At 43.4% G+C, this 20,463-nt stretch overlaps 1 protein-coding gene across 3 annotated transcripts in view; it reads left to right on the top strand.

Annotated features, from left to right (window-relative positions):
- Window positions 1–20,463, top strand: part of VPS8 (VPS8 subunit of CORVET complex) — a 63,702-nt gene that overhangs the window by 30,929 nt on the left and 12,310 nt on the right. For 2 of the 3 annotated variants that reach the window (XM_065073073.1, XM_065073075.1), the window contains 14 exons: window positions 84–203; window positions 1,329–1,385; window positions 1,783–1,865; window positions 3,162–3,246; window positions 4,258–4,356; window positions 6,810–6,899; window positions 7,331–7,377; window positions 10,320–10,461; window positions 11,112–11,201; window positions 11,627–11,669; window positions 12,433–12,536; window positions 12,887–12,965; window positions 13,918–14,000; window positions 19,835–19,915. In XM_065073073.1, coding sequence (XP_064929145.1) covers window positions 84–203; window positions 1,329–1,385; window positions 1,783–1,865; window positions 3,162–3,246; window positions 4,258–4,356; window positions 6,810–6,899; window positions 7,331–7,377; window positions 10,320–10,461; window positions 11,112–11,201; window positions 11,627–11,669; window positions 12,433–12,536; window positions 12,887–12,965; window positions 13,918–14,000; window positions 19,835–19,915 — 1,203 coding nt within the window. Of the gene's footprint in view, window positions 1–83; window positions 204–1,328; window positions 1,386–1,782; window positions 1,866–3,161; window positions 3,247–4,257; window positions 4,357–6,809; window positions 6,900–7,330; window positions 7,378–10,319; window positions 10,462–11,111; window positions 11,202–11,626; window positions 11,670–12,432; window positions 12,537–12,886; window positions 12,966–13,917; window positions 14,001–19,834; window positions 19,916–20,015; window positions 20,121–20,463 lie in introns of those variants that run through there. The other variant, XM_065073074.1, reaches the window with a different exon arrangement.

Genomic DNA, 20,463 nt, shown 5'->3' with positions numbered 1-20,463 from the left:
CATCCTGACTGCCTTCCCGAAGGCAGCTGCGCAATCAGTCACTTGTGGTTTGATTTTTCCCTTTTCTCTCTGTTGCTTCCCAGGTCATGGTAGAGAACTCTGACTTCACCCCATCACAGGTGGGCTGTCTCTTCACCTTCCTCGCCCGTCAACTCGCCAAGCCCAACAACACCTTGTTTGTGAACAGGACGCTTTTCGACCAGGCGAGTGTTCCTTTTTGGGGGTGGGAAAACATCCCAAACACGATGCAGCACTGCAGAAAGTGCGGCTAGTGCTGCAGATTGAAGCAATTCTGGAAGGAACTGGTGCATTATAAACCAGGCAGCATCTTGCTGGGACTTTGCTGTGCTTTCAAAGAAGCGGAGTAGGAGAGAACACAGGAGCACAGTGAGCTCCGTATTTCAGCTTGTCTGATGAAACTGCATGAGAAATAGGGTCAGGTCCGAGGAGATGGAACAGCTGCTGCTGTTCCTCATGGATTTCTGTGGTCACTGGTGTGTCAGGAGAGGGAAAGCAAAGGGCAGGAAGAAGCTGTTTAAGCCCCAACGAGCATTTTGGTGGCCCTGTTGTCACTTGTGCATGTGGAGATGCCATAGTAAGCAAATAAGGGGTGACAATTAAAATGACACTAGCGAGCTTCTAGAGCTCATATATGTAGTGGGGAATATGTAGTTCCTGTGGCCACCATCCTCCTCTGCTCTTTGAAACAGGCTGATATGCACCAATGCCTGCCTGAGGCTTGCATGTGTTAAGTTTATATCCCAGTTTAAGTCCCAGAAATTCATGGGACTGAGGAGGAGGCCTCAATGGCCACAGCAGTTGTACTTCGATGGAAGGTGGATATATGAACACTAATAAAAAACAAATTAGAAAATATACATCCTTTGTCATAATTTAAGACCATAGAACTCTGTGGAGGCTAAATGCATTTGGGTTAAACAGTTTAATTACAGATATATTAAATGTTATGAATTAAATTATTTCCTGTTTTTTCTGGGAGAGACCAGGACAGAAGTCAGAAGGGTCAGTGTAGCGGTTCCAGCTGTTTGGTGTGTAGTGCGAGGCAGAGTCCTGGGGTCCCCGAGTTCTTCTGTATTCCCTGGGTTCTGGATCCTGGAGCAGAATCACAGGTTTCCCTCCCCAGAGTCTTTCAGCAGTTCTTGGTTATTCCAGTACTTAGTTACAAGACCAACTAGAGAGTACCTCACAGATGAGTAGTACATTCAGTTTGCGCTGTTGTGGTTATTGGTGCTTGCAATCTGCTGGTCAGGTTTATGCTAAGCACGAGGTTAGGCCTAACTCGTGCTAACCTCTGCACCTTCGCGCAGGTCCTCGAGTTTCTGTGTAGTCCGGACGATGACTCCCGCCACTCGGAGAGGCAACAGGTAACGGCATTCCAGGGAACATTTCTTTAAGCACTGGGGATGACCAGGCTGTGGAGCAGAGTTTGGGCTCTCTGGGAACGTGTGCTGGCTGAAGGTCATATGCCAAAATCATCACCTGGCCTAGAAATGGTCACCTGGCGATGGCAGAATCGGGCAGTGCTTCCAGAGCAGGAGGGAAGGAGGGTCCCAGCCCAGCATTGCCCGCAGGAGAGGCTTGACAGCAGTAGGAACAGAGACAGGAAAAGCACATGACCTTCATAGTTAATGGACAATCAATTAAAAAAGTCTGTAAATTAAGCAAATATGAAGTTTAATGGAGCAGGAGCAGTGTGCTTCTAATGGCACTGGCTGTCCAGCTCCTGCTGCAATATAAATAACTGGTCTTCATTATCTGCAGGTCCTTCTAGAGTTGCTGCAGGCAGGAGGGATAGTACAGTTTGAAGAGAGCCGTCTTATCCAAATGGCAGAAAAAGCAGAATTGTAAGTTGCTATGTACCATATATAAATACTGCTTTAAGTGTCTTCCAAAGCTTTTTTCCTCCGCATTTCTTGTTCTTCCTTTGCAGCTGTGCTTGGAATTATTTTCCCTGTGTGTTCACATATGCGTCACTTAATATGTTCATAGTTAGTCCCAGTCTTTCTGTCTTTTTTTCTACTGTGTGTTCTTACCAAAAGCATCGTTATGAGGGGGTAGAGCTGTGGAAACCCTTCAGCATTAAATGCTGTGGGGCTTGATGAGTTTTGGCACTTCCCATCCCAGAGCCCAGGCTTTGTTCAAAGGTATAGTTGTATAGTTGAATGCTCTGCACTGACAGATGGAGATGACTCGTTGGGGTGAGACCCACAGGTGGGTTTAAAAGCATGAAGGGGTCTGGAGCCACCCCCATGGTGCTTGTTTTAGAATTGAGTAGGAGAGACAAATACAGCGTCTGGAAAGGATAAAAATTTCTACTGTCTCCTTTTGATGCTTTCTGCTTCTGGAGAGAGTCTGTTGTGCCTGAGCAGAGTCAGCCAGTGAGGGGCATCTCCATCCAAGTCTTGAATTGGGATGTTATGTGAATTAATCCCCTGTACTACAAAGGACAGGAGCGCAGTGGGTGGGGTATGCTATTTCTGTTTTCTTATGTGTCCTAGGAGGAGTTACTCAACCAAGTTTTTCAGACTCAATAAATGTATTTTTTTCTCCCTGCTTCAGAGCGTTTGATTGCCAGAGCCACTTCCATCAGAGCTCAAACACTTGTGTAATGTTATTTAGCAGACTTTTCATTTATTTAGCCTTAGTTGCAAGTTTTTATTTCAAGTCTCATAATATTTAAGATGTTTACCAAAATCTGAAGGTAGGAAGCTGTGTCATAACACATTGAGTCATGTTCAGTTTATTTCTTCTAACTGGTGTTGCGGATTGGCCTAGGTTAGAGCTGAGCGTGTTACAGAAAGAAGGAAGATGACCTGTGAAGAACAGCAGCTATGAAACCTGCATTCCTTAAGGACTTTTGTCCTCTGTCCTTTTCCCCTCACCTTAGTAACTCTGTTTTTTTCTGTTCTGTATGATAACTTTCCCAAAAAGAGGCAGGTTGATGGGCTGATACTAAATGGCGTATGTAAACTGGAGTCACCCAGCCTGTGTGCTGAAAACCTCAATGTAAGATATTCCCAAAAGCTTTTTGTAAAACATGCTGGATTTTTTTTCAAGTGCTGCCAAAGTGCGCTGGGTCTGAGCTACCTACTTGTATCCTGCTGACTTATTCCTAATGTGGAAGGTATCTTTCATTTTAGCTATCAGATTTGCGAGTTCATGTATGAACGGGAGCTTCGCTACGACAAGATAATTGGCTGTTACCTGCGTGATCCTGTGAGAAAGGTGAGTAGATCTGGTGTTCCTGGCCCTTTTCTTCCTCACAGCAGCGCAGCCCGTCCTGCCCAGCTTTTTCATTGTAGTTCTCTAGCTTAAAAATTGTTCCCCTTTACAGTTGAGTTTTCTTAGTTATAGTCAAGACTTTCTGTTTGTGTGCGTGTTGGAGAGGAGCTTATTTTTTTTAACTGCTTTAGAGTTTTTGGTTTCTTTTTAACTTTAAGCAATGCTAATACATAAAACCTGAGTGCAAGGTGGGATTTATGGCAAATGTAGCTAACTGCAATACTTGATTGTTTCTGCCCTCAGTCCCCTCTTTTCTTCCCCTGGACAGTTTCTCTGCCCTTACTTATCTCTTTGCATTTACCTCCTGCATGTGAATAAGTTGTGTGTCTGCCACGGTTTTTGAGGTATTCTCTTCCCTACCGCCAACAGAAGTTAGGATGAGAGTGGCAAATTTCATCTCACCAGGTCCTTGTGAAACCGCCGTGCTGAAAGTGGTGTGGGTCAAGCAGTCAGAAGAAATAGGCTGTGATAGTGGGACAGTCAAAAAATATGTTACAGGAGAGCACCAGAGCTGAGGACAGTGCAGGAGAACGTGGGGGAGAGGCTGATGTGGAAGAGGAATTCAGGAATATGCTGGGAGAACTGACCCCCTGAGCGCTCTTTTCTCTGCCTGTGCCTCCAGCTCAAGAGTGGTGTCCTCGCCTTTTTCCCTGAGAGCAAAAGGGGACATTTCTAATAGAGGAAGAACAATTCTCTTTGACCTCAGTGCTTAGCACGTTCACCATCAATTCCATCCCTCTTGGCTTTTTTTTTTTTCCCTGGCAGTTCCTCAGAAGCTCTTCAGGGATATATAATCTCACCTGCAGATAACTTATCCTGACTTGCCAAGAGGCGACTAGTCCTGAGGTCGTCCTAAGACTGTTTGAAATGCAAACAAAATTCCCGTAGCAATATCTAATGCTGTTAGTGGCACTGCAGAACATACTATACCATTTATGGTTTTATGCCTTACAGGAAGAAGTTTTCAACTATATTCACAACATCCTGTCCATGCCTGGCTACAGCGCTGAAGAAAAGCAGTCGGTGTGGCAGGAAGCTTTGGAACATATAGAGGTACAGTGTATCCTAAACCTGTGGATCCTGTTGGATCTGCCCAGTGCTGTTCTGTAAGCAGAAACACCACGATGTTGAGTCACAACTGTTTAGAAAGTTCTGATTTTCAGATTTAATAGTCTCATATGTTAATATAAGTGCATCTCTTAGATTCAGGCTGGCCTCCTTGGTTTCCTGGTTTCGATTATTGCTCCTTGGGTAAGGGGACCTTGTCAGGGATGATGACTGGGGAGTGCTGTGTAGCAGGAAGGAGCCATTAGCAAGTCCTTCATCTCCTGAGAGTGCAGCAGCAGCAGCAAGGTCAGGACATCACTGACCTCACAGTCTGTGGCATCACGTTTTTCATCTTACAACAGTAATAGCATTCAGCCTTGGCACCCTGGCATTTCTAATCTGTGAGAAGATGGAGTCATGGCTTCTCCTGTAAGACACAGACTGTTGCTAGACTTCTCTAGCTAATGTTTTTTCCCATCTCTTCAATTTCTCTTTGCTTCAGGGGATGGAGATGTATCTGAATTAATTGTCCAGTTAGTAGGCGTGGGAAATCCATAATATCTCTTGTTCCTCAGAGGTGGTGTCAGTCCCCTCCAGGGTGATCTGGAGATAAGCCAGGAAAATAACTCTGTCTATAAAACAAGCAGTCATGCACATGCCCAGACTACTTAGCAGAAAACAGCCATAGAAGTGTCTATCATGCAAAATGGGCAAAAAAAGACTAGGAACATCTGAAAGATACAGAATACTTTAAAATAGTCTCTACCAGCATCTGCAAGTAGTGTGTGTTTTATGAGAAAATGGAGCAAAATGATTCAAAAGACAGGGCACAAGGAAGTGCTGTGAATGCAGCTGTGCTGTGCAGCTGGCTGAGCTCACGCCCACGCTCCAGATGTGCTTTCTGAGCCCCTGGGAATTGGTGGCTGAGCAGGAATGGCTCATTACTGCCTTACCGAGCAACTGTGGTTCCACGCTGGGCTTTCCGAGCTGAGCAAACTGCTGTCTGCTGTGCCCGCTTCATTTTCCTCCTGCATCCCTTGTCTTTGTTTGTACTGGTATATACAGCCCAAATGGTTTGGCGTTAGGAGTGGGCCAGGCTGCCTCAGTAAACCTTATTTTGTGTCTCTGTTGAATCACAGATGGGTCTCCTTGCTGGCTCTGTTCAGCCCAAGGCCTTTACAATTGTTCCTTGCTTGGGTGTCTCAGGACAAATCAGACGTGTCACGATGTTTTTCACTGTCGTACCAGTTTTAGTAAGCCTGTCATAGGCTTAGACTGCCTGCTTTTCATATTGAAGAGTTTCTTTTCTCTGTCTGGAGCCACTTCTTATTTATCATACAGTGCCCAACTGGTCAGAGCTGTGTACTGTTCTGAAGCTGGCAAACAACAAAAAATATTCCTCTCAACTTGTTTGTGGCCATCTTTAAAACCAGGGTTTCTTGCACCGTTCCATCAGCCCTGTAGATAACGGGCAGCTGATTCTACCTGTGCTTTTTGCAGCTTCCTCCAAAGCTGCTGGGTGGATGATAGGTTGGGTCGGTCAGCTTTCTGGGGTGCTGTCACCGAGATGAACGCCCCCTTTCCTTTTGGCATCTTTTGTCTCCCGGGACTGGTGTGTACAATGTGGCTTAGCAGCTTACTGACTACCAAGGGCTTTTCTTCTTTTCCATTGTATTAATCCTGCTCTCAGGCATTCAGAAGAATTAAAATGGTAAATATTAAAATGTGGAGTTGTCAGACTCTTCTCTGGAAGCACTAGGAGCAAAAACCCCATGTTCTGGGTTGTATAAAGTTGTATGATATGAAGCCTCTTAGATCAAGTTTGACAGGAGGCAAACTCATAGGTGTCTGAAGATTTTTTTTTCTTCCTTTTATTACGATAAAGAAACTGTTGAAGGTTTTTTTCACATCTAGGCAGGTATCAGTTACAGCTAACAGTTACAGGAAACCTGCTTTTAAACCTCCGGTTCAGCTCAAGCCACTTAAACGCTGTTTCCATTTGACTGAGAAATTCCCCAGGGTCCATTGAGGGATTTGCTTGGCAGTTTATCAAATAATTCAACAAGCTAAGGCAGTCTATTCCCTAACGCTGTCTGCTGCTGGCTCCTAGCTGGCACTAGTGATGTCTTGTTGGCAGGGGGTAAAGGCAGCTGTCAGAAAACCTGAGGAATGATTTCCTCGCCTTAGGACGGAGATACCGTCTTGTTGGTGTGAATTTTCCATTCTTACAAAGCCTGTTGTGAAGCAAGATCATCAATTTTTAAAAACACCTTTTTACAAACTACCCTTCCTTCCAATTTTTTTTTTTTAAGTCAATTCTTGTGTGATAGTATTCATTATTTTACAGCTTTCATCTAGGCAAAGGTGCAGTTACAATATGAACAGACTCGATTATACTCGATTATATCTTGCCTGTGAAATGAGAAGTACTAATTTGTGTTGTGTTTCCCTTTCCAAAGGAGCTGCTGTTGCTGAGCCCATGTAAAGCAGCCGACTTGGTCGCGATTCACTTCAGCGAGCAGATCGAGAGCATCATCACAAACCTGCAGGTACAGCCTCAGCCTTCATGGCCATGGGGTGGCCGTTCTTGCGAGGAACGATTGCTGAGAGTCACGGTCAGTTGTCGCTGTGTCATAACTGCAAGAGAAATAGCTTGGCAGCTACTCAGCTACAGGAACTGCTACGTTTAAATTATTTGGCCTGTTTGTAGAGTTCTGGCCATAAAAATGTATGATCTCTGAGGTGCTGGTTGCGTTACTAATGTAGTTTTCAGTTTGGAATTCAGCTTGCACTCACAGATCAGACAGAGCTGTTGTCAACAAATGTATCCTGAGTATTTATGCGAGACAAATGCCTCAACCAGCTTCTTCAGCCGGCACCAGCCCTCAACAGTATTTTCTTCAACGGCTATAGTTCAGGAATCACTGGCTTATAGCACATTATTTAAAACAGTAATACTGTGTCTCCTCCTGTTGTACAGGACCAATTCTTACTCTTCCAGTTTCTGAGGAGTCTTCTTGATCCCAGGTATGTGAGAAAACTGGACCATTTACAAATGACAGCTTGAAAACACGGGTTAAAATAAATTCCTTTGAAACAGCTTATCAATAGAGAGTCTACAGGCAAGGTCAGGGCTTAGAAAAGGTGGCTTGCTCTTCAACCTGCTCTGAGTTGAGGAGGACAGCCCAGAAATCAGAGTTGTGGGGAGCATCCTCAGCAGAGCCCTTGCCGGGTGGTGCTGTCACAGCTGCTTGGAGGAGGCTGGGAAATGGTTGTTACTCTGTGACCAAAACTGTCATTTCTCTTCCCAACCCACCCATCAATGACTTGACCAAGTTGAACATAAATAGAAAAGCGTTTTGGTCTACTGGCGTTTTTCATTTCTGTCTTATTTCAGAATTGCTGCCGTATTTCACTGCAAACTTCTTTTTAACTATTTGTTCCATCTGCTCCAGTGTTTGCAGTATTTCAGCACCGAGTGTTCTTTTCCTGCTGAATAAGTTTCAAATGCTACAAGGCCTTGATTTTATTTATTTACTTTGTAAGACGTTTACATACACACAGCTCCAATTGCCTTCAAGCAATTGTTAATGCAATTGAAGGAGAGATCTTGTTTTGCTAATTAACTACAAATTAATTATGCTTTATGAGGAGCAGTAGTAGGAAAAGTTAATATTATCTAAATTCAAGAGCCAATGTTTCAGTTCTTGTTGAGTGGCATCAAAAGCGTGCTTTGGAAACTAGAACCTGGACTTAATTTTGTGTTTTGTTAGGATGCAAATTAAAAAAGAGACACATTTTGTTATTTCCTGAGTTTTACAGCCATGTTTGTGTGCAAAGTGTTAACTGCCACCCCCACTGTTTTCTTAGAAGTCAGAATAAATTCAGAACTTTGCCAAGAAAATACCTTGGTTGGGTTTTATAGGAAAGAAGTTAGAATATTTTTTTTTAGTTAATAAATGAATATATTTTAAAAAATTGAATAGTTAAGCAGAAATGATACCCAGCTGGATGTTAAGTAGGATTTTGTTTATGCTGTGCTATCACTTGCAGCAAGCGAGACCCAATGAAGGTAGTAATTAACCTGGATTTTAATCTTATGCATAGAGTGGCTCCCATAATCTCTGAGTAATAAACGTACCTAATTTAACTCTACCATAATTAGAACTAAACACAACCATTCCTCCTGTAGTTACTTTCTAATCAAAAGCAACACGTGATGTGTTCAAACCAGCAATAGGAAGCAACTTTCTGGATGTGACCTTTGAAAAAAGCTCTGCTTTTCCCTCCGAGGCAGATGTTTGGTAGCGCCATGCGTGTCTTAGGGAGGTTTAGGAATGGCAGTAAGATGCTCAGCACCCCAGTAACGGAGATAAAGCACATCCTGACTGGATTGTAGTTGCCAGAATGTTCAATAAGTGGGACAGTTACACAGAAAACTGAAAAGATATCCACTAAATACTTTGGATTCACATGTGGCAGTGACTGATTGTAAAGCAGAAGGTCTGGAAGCCCGAGGTTTAGCCTGTTGTTGAACTATGTTGTCGGCAAGAAGTCTTCTGTAGAGATCATAGTGCTGGCAGGGGCTTTATTTTTAATGACACCCTAGGCCTGTGGTCTGTTTCAGTGCTGGGAGGTTGTTGGCTTCTGAGACTCATTGAAATGAGCTGAACTGTGTCCTGAGAGAGGGAGGAAGGGAGGGGGAAATCCTGCCATGCGAGACATAATCTGCAGATATACCTGTCCTTTGTAGTGTATCTACACATAAAATAGTCATTAGGTTCTTCCGAAAACATCTCTTTTCAGTCAATCTAAATGTGTTTATATGCTTTTTTGAGCAAAAGTCTTATTAAAATAAAGACTCTTAGAGCAGTAAATGAGCTTTTAATGTCTCAAATACGAATGATTGCTTGATCATATGGGGACAAGACTCATCGTGCTACTATAACTATCCTAGTTGGTGGAATTGCATTAGGGATTAATTTGGCCCGTTTAATTTAGCTAGAGATTTATTTTAAAGAAGGTGGAAGGGGGGAGGGAGGAAACAGGGTTAACAGAAATTGCCTGGGGAAATTAAAGCCAAATGTCTGTATGTTTCTATCTTACAAGCAGTCACAGAAAACAGAGACTGTACTGTGTATTGCTCAGCTCATTAATCACAGCCTTTGCTACATTTCCATTTTAAACGCTTCAAGATTTTTTCCTCTAAAAAACCAACTCAGTGAAGCATCTCTGTTTGCACTATGTTTGTGTATTATACCAACAATATTATTTAGCCAGTGTTCTGGGTCTATAAATACATTAACAGATACCTAAACATTCAGTTTAACATTCATTTAACCGACAGCAGTGGTGACTGCTGCTCGTTTTGAAGGGCTGCATGTGGATAAGTGTCTCTAGGAAAGTACCGTCCTTTCCATCCTAACTCTTGGAAATCTATTGCTTTACTCTGCTCTTTTCAAAAATAAGAGCAGCATAAACCAGTCAAACATTAAAATGTGGTAAAGGAGGCCAAAAAATTTCAGGAACAATAAGCAAAAAGCAACAAAATATTTCTTCAAATGCATGCAGAGAAGGTGTATAGGACAAAATGAAAACCAGCATGTAAAAAGATGACTCAGAGAGCATAAGGTTTCATTGAAGAAATCAGGTGAGTTCTTTGTGCCTCTTTGCCATGGAATTGCTGAAGATGTGTCCGTGCTGGTGTCGTTATTCACAGGGGTCTCTGATAGTCTCGTTTATATGGAGGCATCAGTAGAATATGTTGTGGAACAAATGAAATGTCTGCTAATAGACCTTCACCAGTAACTAGCAGAAACAGCATAATTTTTCTCTTAAAACAAGATTTTTTTTTTGCTTCAGTATTGAAGATAAAAAGACAACACACAATTGAATAGGAAGTTCTTCTTTCCAGCCAAACTCCTGAGCTAGAATTTGACTTGAGTCTCCCGTGGTGTTTTTTATTCCAGAGAAGGCATTAACCAAGACCCGATACACTTACCACCCTGCATCACGGAGCAGTTCATTGAGCTGCTGTGTCAGTACAGCCCAGACCAGGTTTTGGAGATGCTTAAAGTTCTGGAATGCTGCAGACTGGAAGAAACCATCCAGGTAGGAAAGACACGTGTAAGGACGGGAAACATTCAAATCCGCTCCTAGCGCTTTAAAGTGCTGTAAAAGTGCTTTAGCCTCGGTTGTGCATTAGTTCCTGGATACTTTTCCAATCCATTTCTAACACTGTTGGTCCCCTTGGGCTGCTAAACTGCTCTCTTGCGGCGTGGTTAGCTGATCCTGAGTTTAGTCTCAGGGCTAATAAGAAAAAGGCTGTTAGTGCTCTGAAGCTATCAGATGACTGCAGAATAGAGCCTGGCTGTGTTAATGTTCATTAATATGTTGAAGGTATATGAAATCATGGGCCTGGGGTTTTTGGAAAGCAACGCTGCCCAAATTAGACCAGAGCTGGGAGAGCAACCGTTTCTTCCCTTTATGGAAGTTTTAACAATAGTCTGTCCTTGATCTTTATTTATAGATTTAAAAAAATACATTTTAATGCTAGTGGTGGCAGTAATGCAAGTTGAGAATTAAAACGCAGCGTAACCGGTAGGGCGGGGAAGTATGAGCGCTCAGCCTGGGTGACGTGCCTGTGGGCACATGGAGTCTCAATCCTTTCTGACCATCTGGTCGGCATTGTCTGGCGGAGTAAACGAACACTGGCGCTTTCCTTAAAATAGACACTCACCTTTTTCTTTCTTTTAACTCAGATAACCCAGAAGCATCAGCTCCACGAAGCTTCTTCCTATTTACTGGAGAAGAAGGGAGATATCCACGGTGCCTTTTTGGTTATGCTGGAGGTACGGTACACAGCCATCCTGAGTGTGCATTTTGGCCGTGCCAGCATGGCATGACGTGCCACCAGCACGATGGCCTGTGTTCAGGTCTGATATTGTCGTTGCTTCTCAATTTGTTGTTCACTAGAATCCATGGAAGCATTTACCTTCTGTCAAGTAACAATACGTTGAGTTGTCTGCAGACTCGGCACATCAATATATTTTTCTGGCATGTCTTCAAACATCTAGTAGATAATAGATGCTGAAATTCGTCTTTCTTAATCAAAAAATCATCTTGCAGCTTCCACTTTCCATATTTGGAAAGATATTTATGCTACTTTAGATATACTGGGGAAGCAAATGAGGGTGAGCCTTTGTAAGCATACCATTTAAAACCGCTTCTGTCAAGATTCGGCAGGTTTACTGTTGTGAGTTCTCTCTCGTTTCAGCGATTGCAGAGCAAGCTGCTGATGCTTACGCAAGATGATGAAAGTAAGAGTTATTGAGTTAAATTCCATTTTCTGTTAAAAAGAGGGAAGCACAAAAAAGTGAAGTGCATATGCCTGACACCTGGCATAATGAGATCCTATTTCGGGTTTCTAGGTATTGCAGGGATTTTTTAATTTCTATTCACATGGCCGTGGTACTTATTCTGATGACACTTCCGTACTGTGATACTGTGATCTTTCTAGAGGTGTAAAACAAGCTGTGATGGTTGGGTTTTGTGTGTGTGTGGTCAGCTGCCCTGTTGGCTTTTTTGCTTGTGACCGGTACTTGCGCTGCCTTCCCAGACACGGTTCCGATGTCTGAATCCATACAAGCTCCTTACTGAGCTTTAGCAGGCATTATATATGAACAGTGATGAGAAACATCTGCAAGTAGCTTGTTGTTGAAGCAAACTTCTCAGGGCAGTGTTCTGCCTACAGAAAATGAATATATGTGCAGGTGCACTGTTCACTAGCCCAGGGCCTCATGGGCAGCTAATTAAATGCAGTGCCCGTGTTTGTTACATAATTGCATCCTAAACCACAGCTAAGATCTTCCTTATTTGATGATACTAAATGTTTTATATGCCAGATTTATTGTGCTATTCAGGAAAAGTGCCAAAAATCTGGACCTGTCTTTATAATGTAGTTGCTCGCTGTAGTGAACAGATTTTAGATGAACAGCGTGATTTTATTTTGCAGAATGATTGGGAGTTAACATATCTAATAGTTTTTATAATTCACATTTGTTCTTTTCCCCCAAAACTTAGGCTTGGCTGAGCTCCCCTTGCTAGAAGACATTGAAGATATCTTAATGAAAACAATTGCCCTTTGCCAGAGACATTCACACAATTTAGACCAGCAAGAGCGAGAGGTAAGGTAATCAGAAATGTCTCACTAAAATCAACAAAGGCCTCTGCATCTCCTGAAGCTTTGTCTTTACATGGTGCTTACATGGTTCTTCCTTTTTCCATCTTTGGATACTGATCTCAAGAGGTCTTTTTTCCCCCCCCGCCTTGTGTTCTTTTTGCAGTGGTTCAGGTTTCAGACTCACAAGAGACAAAGTCTCTTCCATTTCTGTTCCACTGCAGTCATGAGAAATGTAGTTCTGTTCTTCAGAATGTGGAAGTGAGGCTTTGGAAATGGACTCTGACGTTGTCCACAGCTCATTTTTAGTACTGCCATGTTCTTACTGATTTTTTTCCTTACATTCAATTATTTCAGGCCCTCTGGTTTCCACTGCTGGAGGCTATGATGTCCCCACAGAAATTATCTGGTTCCTCGCAGTGTCGATACTCCGAATGTAAGTATTTTGGCCTCTGTGACCCCAGATATTAATAAAAATCAGTGTGCTGGCTCTCCTCCTCTACTGAATGAATAGAAGAAAAGCAGTTTTGTTACTCAGTTCCTAGACCTGCTGTTCCTGCAGTCGATCTGAGCTGCAGTGGCTGTAGGACCGAGCTTAGGCTGGGCATTCGTTAGGCTGCAGCCATCAGAAGATCAAACCATATTGCAAGTAAGCGTGGTGGTGATCATGCTGTCTGTCCTCCCTCTTATTTCTGTCTTTCCAGAGACCGTTAGCTACATCTGGACCTTGCAGAGATCAGTAACCCAAAACTATAAATCACGTCTCTTCCCCCAACTCATCTTTTCCTCTAAACTGAGAAAAAAATCAATTTTTAGGAGCTAGCCTGCAGAAAAGTAGAGCGATACCAGACATGGTGAGAGGATAATGCACCTGCATCCTACATAACTCTTTTGTTTTCATGCCTAATGTGCATACTTCCCAAACTGCTCTAACAAGCTGATTATCCCCACAAAGCAACTGAATTGCTTTGAATGGGTCTATGGATATTTGAAAACTGGCTCTTATTTTGGGGTATTTGGGATCTAGGAACAATTTTGGCGCAAAGGTTAACACTGGGAAGTTATAGTCTGTGGGACTGTAACACAGACAAGGTATCCACATCGGGTTTTGGTAGCAGGAGGAAAAGCAAATGACAGTGATACCAAGTCAGTCTCCAAATGTGAACATTTACTGTAGGTAGGGTGTGGGAGGGGAACGGAGGCATCGTGATATCAAAAACTTTTAAATATACCAAAAACTGTGTGTGCTTAGTGCAAAATGTGCAGAAGAAAAAATATAAAAGCTGTATTCACACTAGAAATAAAACTCTCTTCATTTGTAAGATTGATCTCTCTTTACTCCGTAAATCCTAATGAGCTGCTGGTGGCCTGTATGTTTGATATTTCAGCTTTGAAGAGTTTGACAATGCAAGTGCTGAACAACATGGCTGCATTTATCGCTCTTCCTTCAATCCTGCAGAGAATTCTACAGGTGAGTTCCTGACAAGGGGCAGCTTTTGCCAAGCTGTGCCTCTCACTTATGGAGAAGAGCAATTTGCAGGTCATTAAAGATCGGTTAATTGTCTAGTTCAGAGTAATTCAGTAAAAGTTCAGCCAACAGAATGACCTGGGAGACTTGATGCTCTGAGGAGATGTGGGAACACATAGACCTGGGGGAACATAAACCAAACACAATATTATCTCAAAAGCTGCAGTTACTTTGAACTCAAACTTGGCAGTTTTAGGGGCAAAGCCACTATGAATTTTTCAAATCTTGGTGAAAGCCATTTAACTAAGGCTCTGGGTTGGAGAGTGAAAACACTACAGCAAAGTTTGTAGGCTTTGGAGAAAGAGATCACAACTGGACCGTTTTCATTGATGGTGCAATGTATTATTTCAGTGAGCAGCAAAGATCTTGTAGAAGAGCTGATTTCAAAACAGGATCTTGGGCTGAGTGATCTCAAGTGGATACGATTTGTTAATTTACAAAATACGAGGTTGGGATTTAATAGCAAACCTTGAGAAATGCAGAAAATGGATTAGAGAAATTGTCTGCGTTGTGGAGTGGAATGATTGAAGGGCTGAGAGAGCGCTGAATTATTCTTCAGGGTTTCTGTTCCAGATGAGAGAAGAAAAAGTAGAAAAGGGCTTACAGGCTTCATGGGGTGAACTCACACCTCCAGAAACCTATTAGTTTGATCTGAATATTATGCACAATCTTGGATTTTGGAAAAAATCATGACAGTGAAATGTGTTGTAAAAAAGCAGATAGAAAGTGGGATCAAATGAAATATGATTTTATCAAAGGTAGAAAGTGTCGAGCAAACTTAATGCCTCTTCAATAACTTATTTCACCTGGTTTTACCTGGAGCATTAGATAGAGTTTCCTATCAGGCTTTGATGTTTAATGTAGGCAGAAAAAGATACAGAAGCTGTGAATGAAGAAGTGGTGAGGCGGGTGGGAATCTTTAGCTGAGAATTGGCAGAATGGGGCGAGAGCCAACGCAGCCGCCGCTGTGAAGATAAGGCAGCTGGGAAGTGTCACGGTTCTGCCTTGGGAAGCAGAGACATTCTTGTTCCCTCTTCAAATATGTCATCCCTTTTCTGTTCTTACAGCCTCTTTCAGCAGAAACAGAAAAACCCTTTTCTAGAGGCTGACGTTCATGTCCTGCAGGCAACAGAGGAGTGAGATGTATTTGTCAGTGGTGCCGTGAAATGGTTGGTGTGATTGCAGAGGGGGATGCTTGTGGCGCATCAGGTGAAGTTCTTTTACCGGGTACAGAAATGTGCAAGGCGTTATTTAAAGCAGCGTGAGCAACTCTGGTCGCTGGGTTTGGAGTTGGGGGAAATTGCTCCTGCTCATTCCCTTTCCCTGGTCAGCCTTACAAATTCAGTCTGACAACTAGAGCAAAAAATGGAGAGAGAAGATGACTTCTTAAAATGCATTCAAAGGCAAGGACTGAATTTTAGGTAAAGAACATTAGTATCAGAACTTCATAAAATAAGAGTAATACTTGATACCTTGTCGCTCAGAAACAGGTGTAAGGAAAATAGTGTTATAAAGCTCATTAGAGGATCCTGTGGAAGAGAAGTTGGTAGGTATTTACAGAATATCTCAATAAGTTGACTTTGCCTCTTAACACTCATTATTTTATAGATTTCATTCTCTCACTCACACTTACGTATTTGCAAATGCCTAAGATATATGGGAATGAGTGATCAGATTGGGATAATTCGTGGGCAGTAGAGAGGGTGTCAGCCCTCCACTGCATATCTGGGGTTCCTCTGATGGATGACGACAGCTTAGTTATGTTCTTTAGAAGCTGCGGGCTGTTATAAGGTGGATTTTTGCCTCTGCATCTCACTTAAGCTTCTATAGATCCTAGGCCAGATTGCCGCACATTCTGTTTTCCCTTGTTTGGAGCCCAGGTTTGAAACACACGTCTGCAGTCTGCTTTACTGTTGGGCTAACAGAAAAATGGTGTGTGTTATTCTGCAAACTTGTCGTCTCCCTCCTAGTAGGCTCTTCCACTGGCACTTGTCTGGCCTGGGCTCCTACCAGTCTGCTGCCTCCAGTGCTTGACACCCTCCTCGGATTTACAGCTGGGAACGGTGGCCTTTGTTACCGAGGCATTGATTTAATTAATTCATTCATTATGTTCATTTAACCCTTTATTCCTATGCGTAAAACCTCACATTTCCATTCACATCCACCTCTATTTCTGGATTTCTGGGACTGCGTTGCTCTGGGTCACTTTAGCTTGGATGTTCATAGCTGTGTTGTGTTCAGCTGTTGCTTCAGGGCTCGCACCAGGTGCCCACGGGAGGTTTTAATCTGGGTTTTAGTTGGGCACACAGCCTGGCCCTTGGGAGAACGTTGTGTTGAATTCAGCTGGGAAGATGATGTCGGGAATGGCGAGTATGTCTCACTGCACACCCAGCTCAAACGCTGAGTGTTCTGAACCCTTGCTGCAGTCGGGATCAGGGAATAAGCTCTCCCTGTGCTCGACCGCAGGGAGCACTGGATCTTTACCTCCCTTGGATTCTCTGGGAATGATGTTTTAAGTGCCCTGCAGGGAAGAATCACAACACAACGTGTGTCCATGGTGTTTTCCCTGAATGCGCTATCTCAACAGCTTTCTGAGCTGGAAAGATCTCTTATTAGTGCCAGGTGGGTATTCCTGTGTCGTAGCTTTTTGAAGCCATGTGAAATTCTGTACCCTGCTGCCAAACTGTTCTGTCTTGGCTCTGGGCAGTATGTAGGGCCTTGTTCAAAATGTCATTGACGTGCCAGTTTAACCGTGACCATAAGTGAATTCTGAAAGCAGCTCTCCTGGGCCCTGGGGAACAAAGAGCCATTCCCAAGCCCTCCAATATTTCTGTAAAACCCAGAACTGCAAATGGTGCTTGTCTGAACGTGCCTTCAAAAGCTGTTCTGACAGAGATAAAGTCTTGGCGGCAGAGCACAAAGGTACTGGAGCTGCAGTAGGTACAACAGCTGCCCAGGAATTAACTGGGATTTTTTTTAGTAAGGTGGATGACATCAATAAACTGAGGTAGATTATCTTGCCTTTTCTGAAAAGGAATTAGAGTATTCCAATTTTAGAGGACTGTTTTTCTTCCTCTTCTGGGCTTAAGTGCTTACAGGTTATACCTTATGCAAATGTTAACATTGCAACCAAAATGATTTGCTAAAGGGCACCTTGCAAAGGGCTCTGGCCAGATTCTGTGGCTTTCACAGCAAACAGGCTCCCAGCATCCGCCTATTGCAGCAGATCGACTCAACTTCGTATAATTGAAGTCGTACAAAAATAACGATTGATATATTTATGCTCTTGCTCATCCTTAATGGTTTTGTAAAGTTATTTATTAAATAGGAAGTCTGAAATGACCATGGTAGGAGAGATACTAGAGGAATCCTCTTGAGCACTGAGAAGAATTCTGTGTCATTCTGGATGTGAATGCTGTCTGAAGAGGGCTGAAAGGCTGACTGTTAATTCCCTTACAAAGCTGTAATCCATTCAGGATGGTTGGTACGTAGATGCAGCTGATGCCGCCAACAAAACGGAGCCAGAAATTTAAAATCTACCTGTAGAAACCCCAAAGTGGGGAAAGGAATCTCTAGAAACTGCTGCAGAGTGGAAGCAGAAAGACACAGAAAGCCTTTGCGTGAATGTTTTCCACACCTGCTTTAGGGGTCTGCCTGGGTTTGGTTTGTTTGTTTTTTCTTTCCATCCTAAAGGTCAACGCTGGGATTTGTTTTATGTGCAAGAGTTGTTCTGGCCTGTGGCAGATGGGACAAGCTGCAACAGCATTTTCAGAGATCATAGCATATTTATTAGCACGGTTCTGTGAGTGCTGGTAGCAAAGAAAGTGCTGTTTCCTGGAGCTGGGCAGAAACTGGAAATGGAGGAGATGGAACTGGCCGAAAGGCTGTGTGAGCACATCTGGCTTGCATCTGGATACCTGCCAGCTCTCCTGGGCCCTTGGTTGGCAGTGGCACTGGGCAGTGGGGTTGGGTTTGCTCTACCATGTCCTCAGGGAAATACCAGCCTGGAAACAGGAGCTGTGATCAGCTCCTGGCTCTGTGCAACCGACCATGAGTGATGTGCCATCCTATGCAGGGCATCTGGAGCGTGTGTAAATTCCAAACGGAGACAGATTCTATAAGATGGAATTAATGAAACATATTCCTCTGGAAAAGTAATTGATCTCGCAAGGCTCCTGTGACTGTAAATTTTGTGGGGGCTGAAACCAGCAAATTAGAAGAAAGCAGCATAACTTGCTGGAAAAGTGAAGGTACAGCTCTGGATTCACGCCACAGGCAGGTAGATAGCTGCAACCTTGGCTGGGATAATTTCCAGTCTTAGAATGATCATACTCACTTCCCTGCTTGCACTTGCTTGCCAGGCTCTGTGTAAGGTTCTCTAGACTCGTGGCTCCTCTTTGGAGAAAAGTCAGTTCTCTTCCTATCTGGCATTTTCTTTAAGAGTTCAAGTGTGACTTGAGAAAGACTGAGCAACTGAAAGCTGGCCCTCAGACTCACGTTCCTCCTCTGCAAAGCTGTAGGTGGCTCTTCTTCATATCTCCTCTTCCTCCTCTGACTCTATGAAGACAAGAAACAAGGTGCTTTGAAAGTCTCTCGTGGCAGCTTGGGAAGGTCAAGTTGCTATATGTAAATGGTCACATCTGTACAGTTTGCATTTCCTTGGCCATATACTTGAGTGCTTTAGAAAAGTATCTGGCAGATAAAAAAATAACTTGCTCTGTGTTATGGATCACGTACGTGCGGTGTTGGAAGTCCCGAGTTCCCCGGTGCCCTCCATATTTCATACGGTGACTCAGTGCAGTGTACTTTCTATGCCGTTGCTTTTAAATTATGCACACAGAAAGAAAACTGAGTGCTGTTTGAGGCATACTGTTCACCTAGTGAAAAAGCAGCCTCTGCAGCATGTTGAGCTCTTCTGTATATTCCAAACCTACGTCTGGTTTTGACTCACGCGCTGTTACTCAGCGCTGTTTTTATTTAGGCTGGAACACTGGCGTTCCTGCCTGTCACATTTCCTCTGAAGACTGTTGTTCAAAAATGCCTTGGTTTCTGTAGCTGTTTTGGTGATTTCTCTGGGTGTCTTGCAGTGTAGCTTCCATGATGCTTTATTCACCTTTGTCAACTTACTTTTCCACTCTTCATTATCATTTTCTCTCTCACTCAGTCCCAGCATGGAATCGGCCCTGCTCCTACCCCTTTTCCCGTTCTTCTCATCTAGAGTGTGTTCATTCAGCTCCTTCTGTTCCAGTTTCCATTGTGGCTCCATCATTTTTCCACTCTCTAGGTTAGTCTCCTTTTTACACCATGCCAGCCTGTCTCTATTCTTTGCCAATGTGTTGCCCATTCCACCAGTCAGCCCCTCTCAGCTTCCAGCAGTTCCCCCCCATATCTCTCCCCTGCCTCCCAGCAGGGCAAAATGCTTTATTTCCAGGTCCAGTTCCATGTCTGTCTCTCAGTCCCTGGGATTTGTGTGCTATACAAAGACTATTTCCCCGGGTACGTTTCTCCAGTCAGTTCTTGCATCTCTTGGATGACGTTTCCAAGGCCACATCTGAAGTTGTTTGACCCAAGCACATGAATCAGTATTGATTTTGCCAATTACCAGTTTGCACATCAAAACATTGGATTATCCTTCTGTCCTTGTGCACGAACAGCATCTTTAAGTCTGGAGTCATAACTTCCATTTGCAATGTCAATCTGGAAGAAAAAGCAACAACAAAACCAACAGAATGTTCATATCCTGTGATTCAGTTGCAGCTTTTCGTTTCTTCATACAGGATCCGGTTTATGGAAAAGGGAAACTTGGAGAAATTCAAGGACTTGTCCTGGGAATGCTGGACACTTTTAACTATGAACAAGTAAGTCGCATGCATTTCTGTTCTCTCCGCTGCTGTACACACGGATTACTTTTGGCTATCCGGCCTCCTGCTTGGTCTCATTTGCCATTTCTCTCTGCAGAGGAAAGTAAATGGACCTGCAAGTGATTATATTTTTGTGACTCGGGGAAGGGGAATGAGTTTGTGTTGCTCACAGAGAGACTGCAAGTGAAGGGACTGACAGGTACATGGTGAACGCTTCTGTAGTTCAGTTCTATGTTAAATGTACTGGAAGGATAAACATCTGCTTTTTCCCCAGCTCATCCTGCAGTTAGGGATTCTTTTTATGCGGTTTTACATAAGAGCTTTTCAAATGAGGCTGTTTTGCCACTTCCCAGTGGTAATGCTGCGCTTCCTATGTCACCTGATGGGATTTCACCTTTGTCTCACTCCTGCCTTTCTCTGTCCGCTCTCAAATCTCCAAACTTCAACCGTTTTCTAAAACTCCTTTTCCCCAAACCAGAAGGCGTAGTCTTCCTCCCAATTCTCCCTCTCTCGTTCTGCCTTGGTACCATATGGTGCTGCCAGCC

Source organism: Columba livia, chromosome 9 (assembly GCF_036013475.1).
Source record: "Columba livia isolate bColLiv1 breed racing homer chromosome 9, bColLiv1.pat.W.v2, whole genome shotgun sequence".
In the NCBI taxonomy this organism is placed as follows: Eukaryota; Metazoa; Chordata; class Aves; order Columbiformes; family Columbidae; genus Columba; species Columba livia.
The sequence above is the reverse complement of the archived record's forward strand: the minus strand, read 5'-3'. Positions and strand labels throughout refer to the sequence as shown.